This window comes from Diceros bicornis, chromosome 27 (genome assembly GCF_020826845.1).
Source record: "Diceros bicornis minor isolate mBicDic1 chromosome 27, mDicBic1.mat.cur, whole genome shotgun sequence".
NCBI classification, from domain to species: Eukaryota; Metazoa; Chordata; class Mammalia; order Perissodactyla; family Rhinocerotidae; genus Diceros; species Diceros bicornis.
The window spans coordinates 40,159,801-40,182,282 of record NC_080766.1 but is presented as its reverse complement, the minus strand read 5'-3'; the positions used below and the strand labels follow the sequence as shown (position 1 = coordinate 40,182,282).

At 37.8% G+C, this 22,482-nt stretch overlaps 1 protein-coding gene across 5 annotated transcripts in view; it reads left to right on the top strand.

The window, feature by feature from the left end:
- DSCAM (DS cell adhesion molecule) overlaps window positions 1–22,482 on the top strand; it is a 625,552-nt gene that overhangs the window by 357,987 nt on the left and 245,083 nt on the right. For all 5 annotated transcript variants that reach the window (XM_058523126.1, XM_058523125.1, XM_058523130.1 and 2 more), the window contains one exon: window positions 476–751. In XM_058523126.1, the coding sequence (XP_058379109.1) occupies window positions 476–751 (276 nt within the window). The remainder of the gene's footprint in view (window positions 1–475; window positions 752–22,482) is intronic.

Here is a 22,482-nt window from a genome sequence, read left to right as displayed (position 1 = left end):
CCTCTTCTTCTGTTCTCCTCCATTCATGGTAAACCTTCATGTACATGGTATCTTAACTTGCATTCATAGTGCAACATGGCATAACCTCCATCTTCGTAATCTATTTTATAGAGACAGCTAAACAATTGAATTGCTACCAGTGTTTTCACAGAAAGAACATGATTGTGCAGTGCAGACTAGTTACTTTTTATTGATTAAATTGCCTTTTATCTTGTAATTCAAAACATTTTAATGGAATTTGTTGATAGTTAAAGTATTTAACACTCAATCAACTCATTTGAAAGTAATGAGTTGGAAAAGGAAAAGAAAAAACCTTCTTAGGAGAAAATGTCAAATGCAGAAAAATTTGTTGACTTGAAAAAGATGTCCTTACGTGAAAATAGTCTACCATTTTAACTTAAGGAAAAGTGTACCCATTTCCGCACATGAGAGGTACCCTTAAATTATTTTCAAGAGTTTCTTTGTGTCTTTCCAGGGCCTGCGAGCATTCGACCAATGAAAAATATCACAGCAATAGCAGGACGGGACACATACATTCACTGCCGTGTGATTGGCTATCCATATTACTCCATCAAATGGTACAAGAACTCTAATCTGCTTCCTTTTAACCACCGCCAAGTGGCATTTGAGAACAATGGAACTCTAAAACTCTCAGATGTGCAGAAGGAAGTTGATGAGGGAGAGTACACATGCAACGTGCTGGTTCAACCACAGCTCTCCACCAGCCAGAGTGTCCACGTGACGGTCAAAGGTAAGGCTGTTCTCCTCTCCATCCCCGCACAACCCGCCATTACTGCTTTACCAGACCAACAATTAGGAGTGGAATAAACTAAGAATCTGCATATTTAGAGTAGGACAGTTGTAATGACTGAGGAATGACAGTACATTAGATGTTCTGTTTTCCCTACTACTGCATCTTCGCAAGACCTATGGTTGATACAACTATCTTTTCATGTGACTTTTTGGCTTGATTTTTAGGAGGACATATATTGTTAATATTATCATAGAAAAAAGAAACACATCATTGGCTTGGTTATCTAGTTGTCTGTTAGATAATTTTAAAACATGTATCTTTCTTTTCCTAAAAATGAGTTATTTTATAATCCAACTGGAAGAAAGACAATTTCATACAAGCTTCGCATTTTGAGTGGATGAGCAGGTAGAAATAGCAATACAGGAATTAAATGATGAAAGGACTGCACAGAAAATTTTCTTGCCTTTTAAATTATATGACATCATGACATGGACTATCATGGAATCTAACAATCAGGGTGAACTTTGGAGATCATGCAACTCCACTCCAATCTCCTTATCAGTAAAGACCAATAAAGTGACAAGACCCACCCAAGGACATATAGCTTTATAGTGACAGACTGTTTCTTCCACTCTCCAATTCAATTTCCTCAGCTGAACATCAAATGAAAATTTTCCGTTATGTAAATAATCTACATGAAGTGGGCCATGAAAATAGCTCTAAAATGTTATGAAACAATTTAAAAAAATCTGTGAAAGCAGCCTCCTGCCATGCTAAGCTGCCTGCCTGAGCTGTCCAAGTTATCTCCCTATGGACCAATCATTGTCTTTATTGTCCTGGTTACAAAGGTGCACAGGTTCGCCATGGTCTTCCCCACCATCTTTTCTCACAAACCCTTTTGGTTTACCTTTCTAGGAATGCCTGTAAATACACACACACACACCATGTGTAATATATTATGTATTGTATGTTATGGAATATGTATTATGTATTATACATTAGGTACACTTACAAATAAATAATTTTTAATTTTTTTAATAACCACATATCTTAAGAATTTTCTCAAATCATTAGAAATTCTTGATAAACCACCAGACTGGTCATAGCTGCATAAAAGTCAACTTTGCGTTTGTATTTATTTCTTCAACCATCATTTATGGAACATCTACTCTATGCCAGGCACTACTCTAGGCACTGAGGAAAACAATGATGAAGAAAGTAGACAAAGTCTTTTCCCTCATGAAGCTTTGCTTCCAATCGTGAGACACAAACAATAAACAAATAAAACAAGCAAATAAACCAGAAAATACTTTATAGTATTCAGCACTATGCAGAGAATTAAAACATGGCAGTATCTTAAAGGTTAGCTGCAATGGAGAATTTGCAGCCATATTAATGAATTGTTTGTACTCTGCTGTCTTAAAGTTCACTGATTTCTTGTGCCCTTTGAATGGATGTTTTACTCACACACAGTTTTGTAACATAAGTTGATCATTTGGAAATTATTGGTTCACTGAGCTATGCAGATCTTCCAAATGTTGATACAATTCATTATACAACATCAAAATACCACCATGATCTCATCAGAAAGGTCTTTAAGTATTGGGAAGCTGTTAAGCTCATGGTGGCAGATATGTTTTCCAAAATTCTATTTTTTTACTTGAAAGTTTGAATTTTATTGTTTGCAACAAACAATGTCAGTTCTGATTGTAGGAGTGACAGGTTCATTTCTTTTTTTTTCCAGAAACATGTCTGCCAAATACACAAGCCTGAATAACCATAGATTTTAGGTAGCCATTCTTTGAGGAAACAATGGAATTCCATGAAAAAAGTGGCTAGTTGAGCTTGTAACTCAACAAGCGCACAAGTACTTTTCCTCAAGACAACCATTCTGCTCAGTAGGCAGCTGAAGTCCTTTGTGCATTCTTCCCATGTTGTTACACAGAACATAGAACATTAAAAATGACATAAACTCAGGGACCGGCCTGTTAGCGTAGTGGTTAAGTTTGTGCACTCCACTTTGGCAGCCCAGGGTTAGCACATTCGGATCCCAAGCGTGGACCTACTCACCGTTCTCATCAAGTCATGCTGTGGTGGCATCCCACATATAAAGTGGAGGAAGATGGGCACGGATGTTAGCCCAGGGCCAATATTCCTCAGCAAAAAGAGGAGGATTGGTAACGGATGTTAGCTCAGGGCTAATCTTCCTCACACACACACAAAAATGACGTGAACTCAAGGGTCAAGATTTATTAAAATATTATTTTTATGGCTTCATCAAGTGTCCTTAAATGAAACTGGTTAAAAAAAAACAACAGCTGGGATGTGTGGGGGTAAACAATAGAATGACTACTGGTACCTCTTGGTGTCACTAGTGTGACTTGTCCTAAGGCTCCAGCAGTCTTACCCACCATTGTTTTTGCACATCTATGCAAATGTCAACACAATGAGAAAAGCAAATAACATCTTAGTACTATAACAAAAATGGTTGTTTTCTTGCAAACTGCCTAAAATGGTTTCAAGGATCCCCATGGGTCTGCAAACTACATATTGAAAATATCTATTCAGTGCTAAATATTTCATTACTTCTAATGTTTAACCATTGTAAATGATGCATCAAATCAACTTCTTTATATATTGGCCTTTGTCTACTTTTAAGATTATTTCTTTCAGGAAAATTTGCCAGAAGTATGGCCATTGGATAAATGAATATAAATATATTAATGCCAATTTTTTAGGAGACATAAATTCAAAGACAATTTGAATCACTTTTATTCTTAAAACTCTAAAAACTTTTATTATTTTCCAGACCAGCATAAATCAATGTATTAATCTTGGTCCTTTCGATTTTAAGTGACAGAAACCAATTCAAACTAGCCCATGCCCCAAAGGAGAATTTATTGGCTCTTATAACCAATATATGTAACATTTTAGGAAACAACTTAACAACTTAATCAAACAGGTTTGTTTTCAGGAGTTTTTTTTTTTTTAAGCATATATTATGCAGTACAAACATTTTCAGCTCCTTTGCAAAGACTGCCGAACAAAAGAAGGAAAATATCATTTTGTGCGGTATTTCATTACAGTTGCATGGTGACAAATGGCTGGTGGTGAGTGGGGCAGTTTCTGGGATTTGGGATTAGCAGTATTTAACAGGGTGGTCAGGGAAGGCATCTTTGAGAAGGTGAGATTAGAGCAAGAACTTAGAGGAGTGCAAGATAGACAAGCAGATATGTGGGGAAGAACATTCTAGGCAAAGGGAACAGACAGAACAAAAACAGTTGGGAGTGTGCCTGGCAAGCTTAAGAAATAGCACAGAAGCTAGTGTGCCTGGAGCAGAGTGAACAAGGGGGAAATTAATAGGGATGAGGTCAGAATTAACCTCATTTCATGTAGGACCTAGTACACCAGGGCTTGTGTTATAAGGACTTGAGTTTTTCCTCTAAGTGAGAAGGGGGAATTTATTGGATGATTTTAAATAAAAGTCACATGGTCTGACTTGGGTTTTAAAAGGATACTTCTGACTCCTGTGCTGAGAATTAGGCTAAAGGGCAAGAAAGGACAAGGAGAGTGACCTGTTAGAAGGCTAATGAGGTGAGAGGTAGTGGGGATTGGGCCAGAGAGACAGCATGGAGGTGACGAATAGAAGACAGATTCTGGGTATATTTTTAAGGTCTATTCAATAGGATTTCCTGATGGATTGGATATGGGTGTGAGAGAAACAAAGATGGAAGGATAACTCCAAAATTTTGGCCTGAGCAATGGAAAGAATAGCTCTGCCATCAACTGAGTTGTCAAAAGATGTAGTGGAACAGTTTGAAGGAAGAAATTAGGAGCTATTTTTTGATCTGTTGAGGTTGAAATATACATTACACAAATAAGTGGATCCATTGAGTAGGAAGTTGGATTTATAAGAGTGGAATTTAGGAATCGGGGCTGTAGATTTGGAGACAACAGTGAATAGGTAATGTGTAAGGCCACAGGCCTAAGTGTGACCATCAAGGTACTTTGTGTCCCCCACTGCAGATTTTACCTTCATATAGATAGACTTACCGATGCTTTAGTCAAACACACATTAAAACCTATTCACTAAATATCTAAAGACAAAGTCTGACAAAAATGCAAACAAGGACTGTTTGAAATTTAAATTTATCTCTTTAAATTTCCTAGATTAGGATGAATCAATGTATTGACCATGATCCTATTGATTAAAAAGAGCAGGAATCCAAATCAAACTGGTTTAACAGCAATTTACAATAGTGTATTGGAAGAGATAGGGATGGAGATTCAAGAGTGTTTTAACCAAACTTTGGAAGGAGCAGAGACAGGGTAGGCCTCAGGGGAGGTCTGATTTAGACCCTTAATTACCATCTGAACCTTCTGTCTGTCTCTTTGGTGCTTCCCTCCGAACATCAGCTTAGTTCCCTTAAAGCAGCTTCTATATATGGTGGAAAAATTGGCCCGGGATATCTCTGGACTCACATGCCCACAACCTACAATAGAAAAAGAAAAGAGCCCTTCCCTGACCATTCAATGTAGGATAATCCTAGGGAGGGACTCTGGTTAGCTCTCTGTAGGCCACCAGCCCATTCCTGGACTGGTCTCTGTGGCCAGAGCCATGGGGGACCTGGATAGGCTGCCTGCCTCCACCCACAACTCCATGCCAGGGATAAGACTGCATTATCAAAAGAAGGAGGAAGATGAAAACAACAGACACTACAGGCTGTCTTAAGATAGTGAATTAAAATATGAACAGGGCTGATAATGACTTCAGAATGTGTATTCACTTTACTTATTAAAACGTGCTGAATAGAGAAAGGCCCCTGAGCAGGTCAATACTTCAGAGAATAAATTCTATCCAATGGCTAAGAATTCTCCCTAAAAAACCAACCCCAGGGAGAAGAATCATCATCTCAGCCAATGGAAGCCAAGCAATGACCATTGATAGGAAGGTTGGGGGTGGGGCGCCAGATGGAAGGAGGATTTTAGGTGGGGCCGTCAAATCAGAGAGACAAAGCAGAAAATCTTCCAAATGCAAGATGATACTGAAACCAAGCAGATCTATGAAACTTACAACAGCCGTATGAACAAAGCAAGGGACATCCTCATCAGTCTCTAATAATAGCCTCCTAGATGACAGATTAGATCTCTCCATGGACCCCACCATATGAGACTATCACACACTAACAAACAAAAATTTGATTGGAAAGACTTTAAACAATGGGTTTGCCAAGAAGCTGGGAATGCAGAACTTGGTCAAAAAAGGTGGGTTCGGTTGGTGTTCATTAGACGTAAATTAATTTTTTAGGCACATATCTGGGCAAAGGAAATAGCATATGCTTTTTTTTAGTCATTGCTTCAAAGCATGTTTTCTTCTATTTTAAGGGGAATTTTCTAAACTAAGTACAATTGCTGACTATCAATACTGCAGGATATCACAGCTTACTTATATTTAATTTCATCTTTTCTGTGTAGGCAGATGAAACTGAAGATACTAAAACAGGAAATTGCAGGCTGGGTAGATAGGATTAAGCCTGCATAAGCCTGTGTAGAACTTCCCAGATAAAAAATAATAAATTCTGGATTCCTATATGTCAGTTTAGGGCATCCTTTTTTTTTTTTTTTGGTCATATTCACGCACATTGCACTCTAGCAAAGATATTTAGAGTAATTCCGTTTAAGATACCACTTACATTTATTGCAAGTTAAGATGACTTCTAACCTTCAATATGTAGTAACAATTATACATCATTAACTGTTTAGCCTTTACTCAGATGTTGATAGCAAGGTTACAACCAAATTGACTTCTGAATATTTAAATTTGAATTTTAAAATGTTTTGAAATGCAATATATAAATTAAATCACACTCCAGTGGTGAGGTTTGTAGGCCATCAAAGCTTTTAAAAAATGAATAACCTTTACTGTTTTCAATTATGATAAGAGGAGAGATGAGGAATCAGCTGAATTAAGGGAAAAGACAGATTTTTGACTCTCCCTGTGGATCCCTGTGGATCAGGATTGAAAGAGAGTCTCTCTTATTTTATTCACATAAATACAGCTCCATTACCTTTCCTGTTAGACTACACAGAGAATATTTTATTCAGATAATTTTAGAAGAGCAAATATGATGCCACAAAAGTTGGATGCCTTTGGAAGTAGGCCTACTTGTTTCCATCAATAATGCTGCAAACTGTGAAACTAAACCATTTTTATCTTGTTTCCAGGAGGTTCTTCTTTAGCACTGAATAGAGTGGTGTGTGTGTGTGTATGTGTGTGTGTGTGTAGAAACAACATTATTTTTCAGTCACGTCTTTTTTGATAACAGTCATGGCCCTTCACTTGTTTTGTAGCATATGACTAGGAAAATTTGAAAAAAAAACTCAAACTGATGTAAATAACATGTTAATTTTTGATAATGCCTGAAATTTAAACAGTTCTTAAATATATTAACTAACCAAAAGGCTTCAAACATATAGGGAGAAATGAAAGTCAAAATCCCTTCTTTCACTTCATTTCAATTAAACAAGCAGTGTTATATTTAACACATTTCAAAGCTTTTTTCTTTCTCATTTTAGGCGCCTCAGTGAACTTGAACAGTGCCTAACTGAGTGTTCTAATTGCTAGGGACCAACATGGCCAGGAAAGTTAATTGGCTGCTAGATAAAAATGTCACCTTCTATTTATATTTATATAAAACTTTATCGTTTACAAAACACTTTCATATGTGTAACCTTAATTAACACTCACAGTGACTCTGTAATGTGGATAAAGCATAATCAGAGAAACAGAATAAGAGAGAGCAGGAGACTTGCTCAAAGTTGTCCAGTAATGTATTCAAGACTCAAATACACATGATGTGTTTTAGAAAAGTAATTCATATGGCAGTGGGAAGCCAGGGTTGAAGTGAGGAGACATTAAGGCCAAGAACCCAGGAAGAAAGCTATTTAAAAAATCAAGAAAGGAGATTATTTAAAAAGTTAAGGGCATGAGATGTTGAGGGCCTAATTTAAGAGAGAAAGAGAGAATTAGTTAAATCGAAGAGATGAAAAGAAAGGAATAGATTTGGTGAGCGAGGGTGAGTAAGATCCAAAAATGACTCCAGAAGTCCTAGTTAGGATGACAGAAAGGCTGAGAGCAGGAACCTAAAATAGTAATGTCTTGGGAAAGTCTTATGAGGGTAGGATTTGGTAGAAAGTGTCTGTGGACCACCATTCTGGATTCAGACCATGGAATCTTTGAAATATGGATTTTGGGGGAGCAGTCTAAAATTAGTAGAGGGAGATGGTTCAAAATGTTAAGTGGGCAAGAGTGTCTAAGAGGCATCAAGCTCTCACAATTATATTTTATGGGTTTTTAAAGTTAATATTTGCCAATAATGAGATGAGATGATGATGCTAGAAATGCAACAAGAGCAGTCACGAACATTCCCTCTTTCATATTTCATTCATTTTTATATTTTTAGCACTTTCCCATTCAATTTAAGACAAATTTGTATCATGTCCTGCTTCAAATTGAAGGAAGAATTAGGTGTCATTGATGGTATTTCCAACTCTTAGGGCAGTGGCCCTTTGTATTCTGTAGTCTAACCAGGACGCTCTCTGCACAATTTGACATAAAGATGCTGCTTCCTCAGCCGCTTTCTAGCACATGCTGCATCTCATCTGTCATCATGGCAGGCTTGCAGTATTGCTGTTGGTGCAGTTGGGGAAATGAATGCTAAATTCAAACTAGCGTTGAGAGTGGGTCTGCTCTCCTCCCATCTCTAAGTGAGCGGCCAGGAACACTGCCTTCTAATGACATCATTCTTCAAGGACTACTGAGAGCTAATGTCATTTGGCCCAGGTGGAGGAACAGCTCTGTGCACGGAAACAACCTTGGCAGCGTCACCCACTCTCACTTTCCAACATTTGCTCATTTGTTGTTCCGTCAGCACCATCAGCCTCCACCAGGTTCCAGACCCATCTCTGTCAGGGAGGAAGAGTCTTTCTCTCTTCCTCACTTTCCCTTTCTCCCACTCTCCCTCTCTCTAGCTGCTGGAGTCATTTACAATATCATTTCTAGAAAACATGGCATTTCAAGTTACTTTTTGCTTTTAGGTGTCCCATTCAAGTTTAGCAATGTTTAATACAGTCCTGTTTGCTGGCGTCTTGTGCGGCCGTAAATTTTAGTCACTCACAAAATTTTTATATAGATTTTCAATGATTATTTAGGGAATGTATAGTTTCTATTATGAATAATATGGGAGAAAATAGATGTAGTGGGGAAACATAAAGATAATAATTGTGTGTAATCCTTTTGTGGTAATTTATGATTTCAGTTGGGATTTTAAATTCTTTTTGTTGATTTCATGTCCTAACATGGTAAAGAAGGCTGAGGAAGTGGGAAGCTTTCACTGTCCTACCTTCCTCAACTACCGAAGCAGCGCTCATGTTTAAACGTGCTTAAATGGCTGCATTTGCTCACCTGACTTGAGGATTCACGCCCTCCAGCTTCCACAGAAGAGAAGTTCTTTGCTTTGGTTAGGCTGTCAGAATTGAGCTCCCAACTCAGCTTGAACTCTCCTTCAGGCAAGTTTGTCCTGGAGGTAGAATGCCTCGTAATTCCTCTCCAATCCTAGCAAATGTGCTTGTAACTTTCTTCAAATTTTTAGAAATAATATCTCAAATTGCTTTCCGCTAAGTAGAGGAAAAGTAAAAGATTATGTATTGGATTTATTGTGAAGTCAAAGAATGCAATTTTTCACTCACTTAAAATTAAAATTAAGAAATAATGTTTTGCAATACTTGTTATGCTTGTTAAACGTGGGAACTTAGAGAGAATTAAGTAGAGATGAGAAAGGAAGAAAGAAAACCAAGAAAATTGCTTAAACTTTCCCTGCCTACCCCATAGTATCAATCTCTGCAAATACACACACCTGTATGTGTACATATACACACGCACACAGGAAAAGACCCTTTGGTAGTGCTGCTACATAACACAAGTAATTGTCAAAATATATAAGTTCAACAGAATTGTGTAGTTTATGCACATATGATATATGACATAAATAATATGTGTGTATTATATTTATATAATATATATTTATACATTATAAATTGTATATTATATAATTTATATACTATAAATATTATGTATATAATATGTATCATATATTTGTATAATTATAAATTATAATTATATAAAAATATATTCACCTATAAATATAAAATATATGCATGGGTTAAAATCATGTATAAATATTTATGTGTATCATATTCATATCTAGATAGAAATAAATAAGTTTATATAATATATGCCTACATATGCATAAATAGATGATACAATGATAGAACCTTAGGGATATAAATAAACTAGGCGTTCATTTAAATCGACCTCTCACGTGATACTCAACTTAATGGCCCCTCAACCATACCGGCATTCTTCCAGACTCTGCACACAGTCTGTGCAGTGCCCCACAGAACTCTAAGCCCTTCCTGATTCCTCAAGGCCATCATCAGCAGACAGTTCTTTCTCCTTTGAATACAAATCTGCCTTCTCTAGCTTATCTCTTTCTTTCTGGTCCCATTGTTCCCTCTAGGGCAGCACGGAACTCTCCCCCTTCTCCATATAAGCTACCAAATGTGTGCAACTGTCTTCCTGGCTAACCATCTCTAACATCCCCATTTGTTCAACTGTTTTGTATGCAGCACTGATCAGCAACTCATTTCCTCTGTGAGGACACTGATGTGTCTGTCTGATCTCAAAGGAACACAGCCCTCTAGGCATAAAAGAAGGAAATGAGAGTGGCACCTCCATCCTGAAGATAAGACTTCTTTGTTGTAACCCACATCCCACTGCTGAGTCATTCTCTTGGGATCAGGAACAAAAACCTCTAAAGGGGGCCAGGCCCGTAGCATAGCGGTTAAGTGCGCAGGCTCCGCTGCTAGCAGCCGGGTTCAGATCCGGAAGCACACCGAGCCATCGCTTGTCAGGCCATGCTGAGGCGGCGTCCCACACAAAGTGGAGGAAGATGGGCACGGATGTTAGCCCAGGGCCAGTCTTCCTCAGCAAAAAGAGGAGAATTGGCATGGATGTTAGCTCAGGGCTGATCTTCCTCACACACACACAAAAAAACCTCTAAAGATGCTGCTGATTGATCAGTTGGGAACTTTGTTTTGTTTTGTCAATATTTGGTTTATACCACACGTTATCATCAGTCCATACAAATTGTCTATTTTTTTATTTTAATTTATCTTTTTTTTAACCATCCACTAATTCTGGTATCATTCCTCCCTGTCCAAAAGGCACACATTTATGTGTACTTAATATATGTGTTTTAAATCCACTTTCTATGCCATTATTAAGATATACATGTAAATATGTACCATAAAAGCATGAAAAGTAAACACTTATGTTGTCCCCCCAGCTCTTTGGCTCTGTACATTATCCTACAATGAATATCCTTGTAGATGTGCCCATGTGTAATACTAGAAATAGAAGCCGGAAGTAGAATTGTTAGCTCATAGAATTTAACTTAATTTCACTAACGACTGCATAGAACTCTCCAAAATTCCTGTACCAGTTTATGCTGCCACCAGCCACGCATGAGAGGTCATATTTCCCCATATCTTCGCCAGTGATTGATGTTATCTGTCTTTCTAATTTTTACAAGTCGAATGCATGTAGAGTAGTGTTTTATTTTAATTTGTTTTTTCTTCCCTCACCACTGAGGTTGAGCATCTCTTCATATTCTTATTAGATATTTGAGTATCTCAGCTATGAATTTCCTTTGCGTATTTTGTCATCAGTCTTCCTGCTGTTTCTTCCTGCTTTGCTATAGATCATTAATGTAAATATGAGTCTCTTATGACTTAGAAGTGGTTGTGAATATCTTTTCCAAGACTATCTCTTGTCTCTTAACTTTGCCTTGATTGTCTTCATTGAGATCTTGATTAAGAAGTCACTATAGTAGCCACCAGCCACATATGGCTATTTAAATTTAAATTAATTAAATTTAAATAAAATTAAAAAAAAAAGTCTCTGAGCTCACAGAAGACACATTCCTACATTTTTTTCCATATTTGCTCTCTGTTTCTATTCCACTGTCCACATGTAGGTCTTCAATCCACATTGAGGGTTGTAGACATAGTAGAAGCGGGTGTCCAGTTTCTTCTTTCTCTATATATTGAGTCAGTTTTACTAACATCATTTATCAAATCACTCGTGCTTTCCACTCTTCTCCATATACCGAGATATCTCGGCGGTGTGGTCAGAGACAATTTTAGTTCTGTGAAGTGCATTGAAGCTTTCTCCATGGATGTTTCACCTATTTTAAAACATGTTTGTTTATTCTTATATTTTGGGGGCATAAATTTGAAAATATGTTTGTTGAAATTGTTCAAAATAATTTAATCGACATATAGTTTTGTTGAAATACCATAACTACATTTTTATACGTTTGTCTTCACTGTGACATGTTTCAGCATTTGCTCAAAGAATACAGCCTTTTGAAATCAGTTATGATTAATAACGGAGCTTCTAAAGAGAGATAACCTTTTCTAAGTCGAGGTCATGGAACATACTTCTCAAGTAAGTAAACTGCTCTTACCAAAAATCCTTGTAAAGAAGCCAACTGGAAAAAGAAGTTAAGTTTGAAAATGAATGCCAGTGATTTTATGAATCTTGGTCCTCTCTGTCATTTAGCCTGGCCGCCATCACCTCTAGTTGGAATCACATGGCTTTGCTTCCATCAATAGTCCATATAAACAAAAATAAAGTAATTGCAACCCATCTGAATGAGTCTTTTCTTCACCCAGATTAGTAAAACATGAGCCATATTTCATTTTCTTGATGCCATGATGATTCAAATGGCTTGTCTTTATATATTAGAGATGCAAGTTAGTTTGGGTTAATCAGAAAAATACTCAGGTTTATTACCAAGTCTTCTGTGTAAACATGTTATTGCCCTCAACCAGGAGAAAAGTAACCTGCCATTCTCCTCAGTCCAAGATAACTCTAATTCTTAAGTACAGAAATTCTCATACATTCTGAAGTTGTTCATCCTTTTTAAATGTTAAAGAAATTCTATTTATTTCAACATGTTATGGTTATGGCTATAAAACCTTTTCCATGAAAAACCTTGAAGAAACGTCTCCCAGGACTAAAGACTAGAATCATTTCAAGAAACCACCCAATTCCTTCCACCATATCCCACTGTAGGCATGTGGCTGACAATAGGATAATGACCCATTTTTCTTGAAAGTACTTTGGAAAGAGATGCTGTCAGAGTTAAGTGTTTCACATCTGCAAATTCCAAGCAATTTGTCTTTTCTCTTCTTTATGTCTAATTTGTATCTTTCTAATTGATGAAAACAGCAGCTCCTGTTTCTCTCCTTATAATTCTACATTATGCCTTAAGGATTTTTTTTCTCCCTAAAATGTTTTAATTGCGTTTTCTCCCGTGTACTTAACTGGTAATTTTAAACAATTTTTGAAAAAGCTATTTTTTTTCACCTTTCTATTTATGTTGTCATATTTATGACTCTACAGTCCTCACAATCTGGGCATCCAATATATCTTGTTTATCATCATTGTAGAAGAGTTAGCTACTCTTATTCCTGATTCATTCCAGAGTTACACTATTTTATGTCAACTGTGCTACTCTGTTGGCTGGTATTCAGTTTATGAGCCCAATGCTTTAGGCTTCATCTACTGGGAACCCTTTGGCCAGTGTGTGTAGTGTGTGTACGTGCTTGGATATTTATATATGTGTGTGCTTTGGTTTATATTTGCCATGGTTTCTTGTATTTCTGAGTTGAGTCTTTTGCGATTTCTTGAGTTCTAATTCCAGTATTAGCCCTGAATTCTTCTTCATTTTAGTTCTATTTGACACATACTTACTGAGTTTGTGAATATGCATAACCTCATTTATTTAAAATAAGTTACAATGCTAAAAATAAAGACAAAACTTCAGTTCTGGACACTGGCTGTAATTGGGACAGCTAAATGAGTAAAAACAAACCAACAGATATGTTTTTATGTAATTAGCAGCAATCTTAAAATTAAACTTTCAAACTGTTTTTTCCTTGCTTCTAGCATCCCTTTCTGTTCTGCAGGAGAATAGGAAGACACTGTTAATCATGTACAGCTTATTAAAAGAGAACCCAGCACACATGGTAATTGTCCTCAGGTCACCATCCAAAATGAATAAAAGCAACATGGATGGACGGATGGAGTATGTAGAGGCAATGCCACAAACAGACCTGGTTTCATTATTAATAGTAGATCAATTTTTTACTTTACACGAAGCAAACTGTTGCAGGTTGGGCTCTCCAGGAAGCGTCTCTGAGAGGGCAGGATGTTTATCAGGGATTGCCCAACCAATCCACCCCTGTGGAAGGAGGGAGAGGAAGGAGGATTGGGCACAAGGAGAAGATGAGCCATAGTGCAGGCTGATAACTGAAAGGTGCCACTTGACATCACTCCTAGAATCTAGGGCACTTGTCCTTTCTTGAAAAGGACTCTGGGCCATGTGTCTCCAGGTGCATCAACTCCTACCACTTACATAGGTGTGAAACAGCTATAGATGTGCATCTTAAACACCTTTTCCTAAAAATGTTTTCATTAAATTGCTCCCATTTCCTATAATGACATTAGCCCAATATTTCAAATAAGAAATGAAAATGATCACAGTGTACGATAGTAGTATAATTGAAGTAGACCTTTGTCATCAAAACAATTTTTAACTCAAATAATCTATTTAGCCCTTTGATTCCTATGATTTCTTGAATTTATTCAGGTAACATCTGTGCATCTATTGTTAATGAGATCAAGTAATAATAGGATGGTCACTGCCAACAAAGAGGTTGGGGTCAGTGGGCTGACCTGCAGACAAATAACTATAATACAGGGCAGGAGGCAGCAAATGTCTTGAGAAGGAAGCAGCACGAGGTGAGGAACAGAAAATATTTCAACTGGCTGAGGGAGAACAATGGGTAGACAAATAAGAAAAACATTGATTTCAACACAATACCGTCAAACAAATACACATGAGGGTTTTAGAAACAGAGGAGATGGACAGCTAGCCCATTCCCGGGGGTGAGGTGGGATGGGAAGTCTGGAGTCAAAAAAAGGTTTTCAGGAGAAACCGAGTTGAGTCTCAAAGCGATCTGGAGCCTGAAAAGGTCTCCAAAGCAGGTGACAACTGAGTTGAGTTTTCACACTGTAAGATGGTAGGGATGAGACTGGGGCCAGGGTAGGGCCTGGGGACAGAAATAGTGTCAGGGTTCAGTCCTTCACATTCAGAGTCAATATGCCTGAAGCGAAAGATACTCAATGTAGGCAAATAGTATGATTTGGCACACAGAAGGGGATCAGATCTTGTAGCCTTTGGTACCTCCTGCTTAATCCTAAAGGCAGTGAAATGATTGAAGCTGAGAGATACTCACGATAGTGTTTTAGGAAAATTAATCTGGTTGAGGTATATAAGAGGGATTGCAGTACAGAAAGATTAAAAATAAAAAAGACTAGGAGGATCAGTTAGGACACGATTGGAAAAGTTTTGACAAAAGGTGGTAGTGGTGTGTTTGAAAAAGAAGGAGCCAGACACGAGAGATATTGAGAAGTGGAGTAAACAAGACACAGCAACCCACTGAAAGTGGTTGGAGATAAAGAGAAATGTCCCACTAGGAACACTTTTATTATTCTGAGCTTCTTGCAGCTGGGAGATTTTGCTAGCACTTTTAGGAATAGAGAATTGAAGATGAAGCTTAGATGAAGGGAAACATGATACGTTTGGTTTGGGATTTGAGATGCTTCTGAGATATCAAAATGAAGGTATTAACAGACAACTGAATAAGCAAGCATGAAGCTTGAGAAGCAGTTTTTGGTTGAAAATGTGGATTAGGGAATCAATGACATTGAACTGACAACTGGGACAGAGCGAGTAGATGAGATCATCAGGGAAATAGAGGAAGGAAGCAAGGCCAGGCCAGGGCACTGATGTGGTAATAATGTTTCCATCAGTAGATGATTCGTAAGGAGCACACCATCGCCATTTGAATTGCTGAACTACTTATTTAAGGTTTTTGATCTCATTCATACTTTATATGAATTTTTCAAATGACTGAAGCACCCACCCTCATTATCCCTTTGCCATAGGATCTATGAACTCTTATAAACTCTTGTAAAACACTTGTCTGTGTTTTTATAAATATCATAAGCAAGCAGAGATGGTGACAACATTTATTATCACTGGACCATTTAATTAACTTAGATATAATTTTAAATCACATTTACCATACAATATTTCGTAATTCAGTTCTAATAATTGAAAAAACTTAACACCTCATTGGCCGTATTGGAATCTTTATTGAGTAAAATGAGGACAATAATTCTACATAGGGAAAATAACATGCGTTAAGAAATAACATCAGAAAATGAAATACTTCCAACCCACTGTAAAAATCACAATGTGATCTGAGAAAATATGTCTTTTATCACAGCAGTGTCTACAGCAGATAGCGTTCTAACAGTAGTAAGTCAAGCGTGCAGGACTGCAGATGTTGGTGTTCATCTTGAGTAAGAATTGTGAAATTTGTGAAATCTATATGATTTTGGTTTTTTGTTTGTTTTTAATTGTAAGCAGTCCTTCAAGTCACGTCAGGTTCCTTGAACCTAGGACTTTCTGAAATTGAGGCAAATATGGATGATTTGGTCCTGTTGTTGTTTTCTGCCCATGAGGGAAAATGTTTCTTTGTAACTTGGAATGTGGCCAGAGCTGAGTAATCTATGAAACTCTGATTTCCTGTTTTTGCTTATAATGCCTGTCTTAAAAGAACACTAAGCAAAACAGGAATTCTTCTCCCCATTTGAGCAAGCCTAAAATAATTCACCAGTGAGAATTTCTCTAAATGCACTCAAACTTCCCAATTAATTTAGCCACAGAAATTTAAATGTGGTATTTTCAATCTATGGCTAAAAAAAATAGAAACTTTTAACACATTTAATTTTGGATGTTTTACATGGTTTGGGCTGTTGCAAATATGCCCAAGACACAATTCCCTAAGGAAATCTTAGAGCTGGACCCAAAAGTTGTGCCCACCACACCACAGGGATAATGCCTTACTCTTTCCCTATCTTTCCCACCCAGTAGCAGGGTCAGGCCCCCCCCGCTGGCTCACTCCTGCTTTTTATTCTTAGGTCGATGTTTGCATGTCACTTAATATCAGTTCATATTGAACCCCAAAGGGAGTTTACAGTGAGAGGCCAAAAATGGCTTCCAAAGGATCCCGCATTTATATGGACATGCTTAAGCCTCTGGTTTCTTTAGCATCTGCTATCTCCAACAATGCCCTTCTTACCCCCGCCTCATGCCCTCCTGAATCTCGGCCTCATGCCCTTCCTCCTCCAGCAGGCACAGACCCCAGGACGGGCAGCCTAATTCATGGTGAGCCAGGAGCAGCTCTGGCTGCTCAGGGGAACAAGCTCACACAGCAGTTCAGAGTTGGCACAGATGGTTATACCTGAAGAAGCAAGGCTAGGTCTTGACTTTATCTCCCCAACTTGCGCTACCAGTAGGGGGAGAGATGGCTCCCCTGGGCCTCTAGGCTCATCAGACTATGAAACAGAGCCTCACCTTTGTCCCTGACACCTTGCCATTATTGTGTCCTCGATCATCTCCCTTTCTACTCATAACTTCAGGATTGTCTAATGATCAGAGTGTAAACACATGTTCATCATCACCTTTAAAAGGTATTTTCAAAAACTGTTATGCAATTAAGATGCACAAAGCACTATATATTCCACTGGTTGTGGGAAATAAAAAGGATGAACTCCATACATCTCCTGCCTTCTGGGTCACTCTACTTAAGGAAATAGACGTGAACATAGATGACAATACTCAGTTGAGTCATACTGTGATACATTCCATTATAGAATCTTGGGTGAGTGGAGGAAGAGTTTAATTGTGTTGTGTGAACAGAATGGAGAACTATATCACATAGCGTCAGTAATCTACAATTTTAGAATCTAAATCATGTTGTAATGTATCAGAATTGGACAAATAACCAGTATTTTGGGTGGAGAGACCATTGAATGATGTGCTCAACTCACAATTCAAACATGCTCTTCAGCCTCTTGGTTTTAGAGCCACAGCTTGCATTTAATGGACAGTACAGAGCTGTAAGCCTAGGCAGGGCTTGGGCATGTCCAGTGCGCATGCGGGCGCCTAAGATAGGGATGTAACTGGGACTGAACTCTCGGAGATCGGCCCTGGGATTTGCATTCCCATAATGGACAGGATTAGCAAATGTAATTTTTGGAGACTTCGTGAAGCAGGTAAGATGTTAAAAAACAAACTTCTTAAAGGATGAGAAGAAAGAGCTTGTTAGACAGAATGGAGAAAAGGAGCTGGAAAGATTAAAATATCCATTTCTCAGACAACGTTGGCCTGAGGCAGACTCTTTGAGCAGTCTGAGACAAAGAGCTGTCAACCTGAGGACTGTGTGAAGGCTCGTGGGGTTAAATGACCGCTAGAAAAGAGATGACAAAATGTGGAATTGATGAAATTATGTATGGCAATGCAAACAGAGCCTCAATATGCCTCAACATTCCTGTAATGTATTTGATTTTTCCCAGTGAATTATGGGCCTTGGGACAAAAAAAAAAAAAAAGTTAGGAAGAGGGAAGATAGGAGGATGCTAATTGAGCAGCCTTAATGTGCCACCTGGGCTCTATGCCTAAGCCTTTCCCCAACCCTCTCATGAATTGTGTTTCATTATCACCATTTTATTCATGAGGAAGTAGAATCAGAATTAAAGAAACTGAAATCCAGAAAACACTGCTAATCACCCAAGATTGACTGACACCCAACTCACATTTCTTTCAATACGTCATAGTCCTCTCTGGAGGGAAAATAAAAATTTTTTTTCCCTGTGAAGCAGAGTATACAATTAATTTTTGAGGGACAAGACACAGAACTACATTAGCTGACCTTAACATTCTTGTTAAGGATTTAGAAAGAATAAGAGTCTAATTTAACGTTTGGCAGCATTCAATGGCTCTGAACTGCTCCAGAAAAAGGAACTCCCACCGTTACAGAGAACGAAATAAACAAACCTGGTAATAAGTGACATTTAGCATTTACATTCTTTGTGTGGAAAGGTTATATCAAAACCCATTGCAAGTCACATTCAGAACTTCTGCTCCTGTAATGTTACAAGCTGTCACTGTCAACAAGATTCAGAGAATTCACCTTAAAAGGTCATATAATGAGCCAGATGAAAGATGCAGTGTGTCTCAAACAGGTGATTGGGTTTTACTAAAATCATTACAAGAGTTTTTGAATCACTTGGTTTACTTTTTGCCTCCAATTTTACATCTTATGAATATACAATATAAGATTTTGGACCCTTTAAAAAATTTCTCAGCATTTTATACAGCAAACTTAAGGCTCCATGGCTGAAGCAAGGGGGGCAACATATGCAGTGAGGAGAGAAGTGTTATGCTTGACAAATAGGTCTGATGATTTAGTTTGCATTAAAAAAGAAAGCATTCTGATGTAATATGCAAACAAAACAACAAAGAACAAACATGATTTTGACAGTTCTGGGAAAATGACTTTTCCCTCTAGCTAAATCCTTCCTTTCCTCATGAAAATTTTTATTTTAACTATTTTGGATAGTTTTTGTTTTGTAAATATGTTTTAAAATATTTTAGATACATCTTTTTTATATTTAGTATATTAACTATAACATGTGCTTCAGATTAATTATGTACTCTGATTTTGTATTAATTACAAAAATGCTGACTATTAAGGGCAGCATGCCCTGGTACAAAATGTGCCCCACCTGCTGTGTGTTTTGCATTTTTGCGTCTACTGTTTATAGTTTAGGATCAGTGTCTTGCCCCCTTTGGCTTGCCAACTGTGGCTTCTTACTGAGCCCTCATCAGAATGCATAAATTCTCAGCATCTGGTTTAGATCAAGAAATGAGACAACTAAGAGTGTTGTAACATTTTAAAAGATGATGTTCAAAGCAAGAGGTTTTCCTTTGAGCGGCATGTGTGAGAATTAGTGCATCGGCTTTCTGACGTTTGTTTCCCCTGTGTTAGTGACATCAGTTTTCCCCTTCAGCAGTGTGGCGCTTTATGGCTAAATTTTCTGAAATTTACTTCTGTAACTTAATTATATTCCTCAGAATTCTATAAACCAATGAATGGTAGATATTCTGAAATCACAGAAAGCATAGATTTTGTTTCTGTTTTCTTTTTTAACTCCGATTTCTCTGTAGTTACTTCTCGCTTCTGTTCTTGAAAAATAGTACGCGTGCGCCCATTCTCTATACTACAACTTTCTTCTGCTGTAAGAAGACGTTCTTATTTTTAAAAGTTATTGACAGCCTACACCCTATGTTATTTTCTAGTTAAATAGATAGGTCAAAAATATGCTATGTCTTACCTTTCTTTCTTGATCTGTGGAATAGAAATAAGTCTTGGGGCCAGCCCAGTGGCATAGTGGTTAAGTTTGTGCACTCTGCTTCGGTGGCCCAGGGTTCTTGGGTTCAGATCCCGGGGTGCACAGACCTATATACCGCTCGTCAAGCCATGCTGTGGCGGCATCCCATATACAAAGTAGAGGAAGATGGGCACAGATGTTAGCTCAGGGCTAATCTTCCTCAGCAAAAAAAATTTAAAAAAAAGTAAGTCCTCATATATTTCTTCTCCCTATTATAACTGATAAGAGAAACTGAGTCCTTTCGCTTAAACAATAATCTTTCAACTTAACTCTTTTGATTTTTCCTCATCTTAAAGGCCTGTGAAATAGAACCAATGCTAAGAAACGGCTTCAGGTGCCTGTGAAAGTTTGTGAGCCCTGTGCTGACACACTCGCTCCTCATAGCAGTACTCCTGGTTCTTCAAATAAGGAAACTGAGGCATGGGGGTGTTGATAACTTTAGTTAGTAGCATAGCTGGACTTAAACCCACGTAGCACGGCTCCAAAGTTTTTATCTTAGAAAAACCATCTGCAATGTATATAACAAGCACCAAGCCAACAGTGAGTGCCTAGGTTTGCCTGAGTAGACTGACAACCGGGTTTCTGTGTGTAAGAGACCAAAGAAGAGGAAACATACATTTTTTTATTTTAAAAAAAGTCAGTTTATTAAGTGTTAATAATATTTACATATATAATAAACATTTATGCCATTTGGGGCAAGATTTAGAGAAATACAAGCACCTTGGATACAACTTGGCACTCCCCCCGCCCAAGGTCAACTATGAATAATCACAGCCTAATCCTAATTAACCCAACTTTTCTTTCTACCGGCGCCAGGTAGAACCTCATCCTGAGATTTTTTTCTCTTAGCATCAGATCAACTCATTGTAGACCCAAAGCTCTAACTTTGCATTGAGAGTCCACAGCAGTTTTGACATTGCGCTTGGCACATTCAGCTATTTTTGTTGGTTTGTTTGTTTCTCTGGTTAAGACCTAACTTGAGCCATCTGCTCACTAGTCCATCTAACTCTAGCTGTATTTGCAATTCTGAGTTCTAATTCCCAACTCTTTTTGAAAGCTTATAGCAGTATTAATAATAATATTAAATAACAGAATAGCCATGGCTACACTCTGTTGATATCCACTGCCTATGTATGAAAGCTCCACTGGGCAGAGACTAGTATATTATGTTCATTGTGGTATGCCCAGCATACACAATGTTGTCAAGCACAGGTGCTCAATACGTACTTCTTGAGTGAATGAATAAATGATCGGTTTCCATTCAGATTTTTCTCAGCTAGATCTCTTATATCTCTCCTGAGCTGATAATTGAAATGAACCTGTAGATGATTTAATGAACAAACTTTAAACATCCTGCTATTTAATAACTTCATTCTGTAAAATCATCTAGTATAGTATCTGGTTTATATTAGGTTATTGCATGCTTAATGATCTTAGTTTGCAATCTTGCTTATTTCCAAACCCCTGCAATCAAATAAACAAGGTCTGAGCCCTCACTCTGCAGTGGACTAGTTTTATGACCAAGAGCAAAGTAACATCTTTGAGTCTCAGTTTTCCCATCTACAAAGCGAGGCTATGAATAACTACCTCATAGGGCTGGTAGGAACAGCATGTTGATAACTTGCCCATGAGCCTATAACTAATAGGAAACAGAGGTAGAATTCAAACTTGGCTCCTCTGGCTCCTTTAAGCATCTTATGATGCTGATACTCTTTGAGGCTATCTAGGAAGTCGCTGAGGAACAGTGGTCCTGAAGCAAAAAAATAAATAAGAGTTTATGACAGAAATTAAAGCTGGAAAGAGCTTTCCAGATTGAGCTTGGCTGTGTCTGCAGCTGGCCAGGCTGAAGACTGTAACCTTACCCTCGTTAGCAACACATCTCAACAGCTCAGAAAGCTGGCCACGGACCAGTTCATAATTTAAGGTCATGTACACAGAATGTGTAAAATTGAGGGGTATGGAGTAAAGATGTGATTATCTTAACATAAAATAAATCTTTTTAATTAACATTTGCTGTTGGAAGTTAAAAAAATGTTTAACATAATAAAAGTAAAGTCTCTGCTTCTTCAAGGCTTGAAGTATGCCTATTAACAAGGCATGGAATGGACTCAAGGGAGAACAGAAATTGTAGTGCTAAAATTAGTGAAGCAGGAAAGAAATCTCCTCTTGTACACATCATGGTTAGAAGCTTCTAAGGTAAACCAAACCCTCTTTCACAATATTTATGCTGAAGA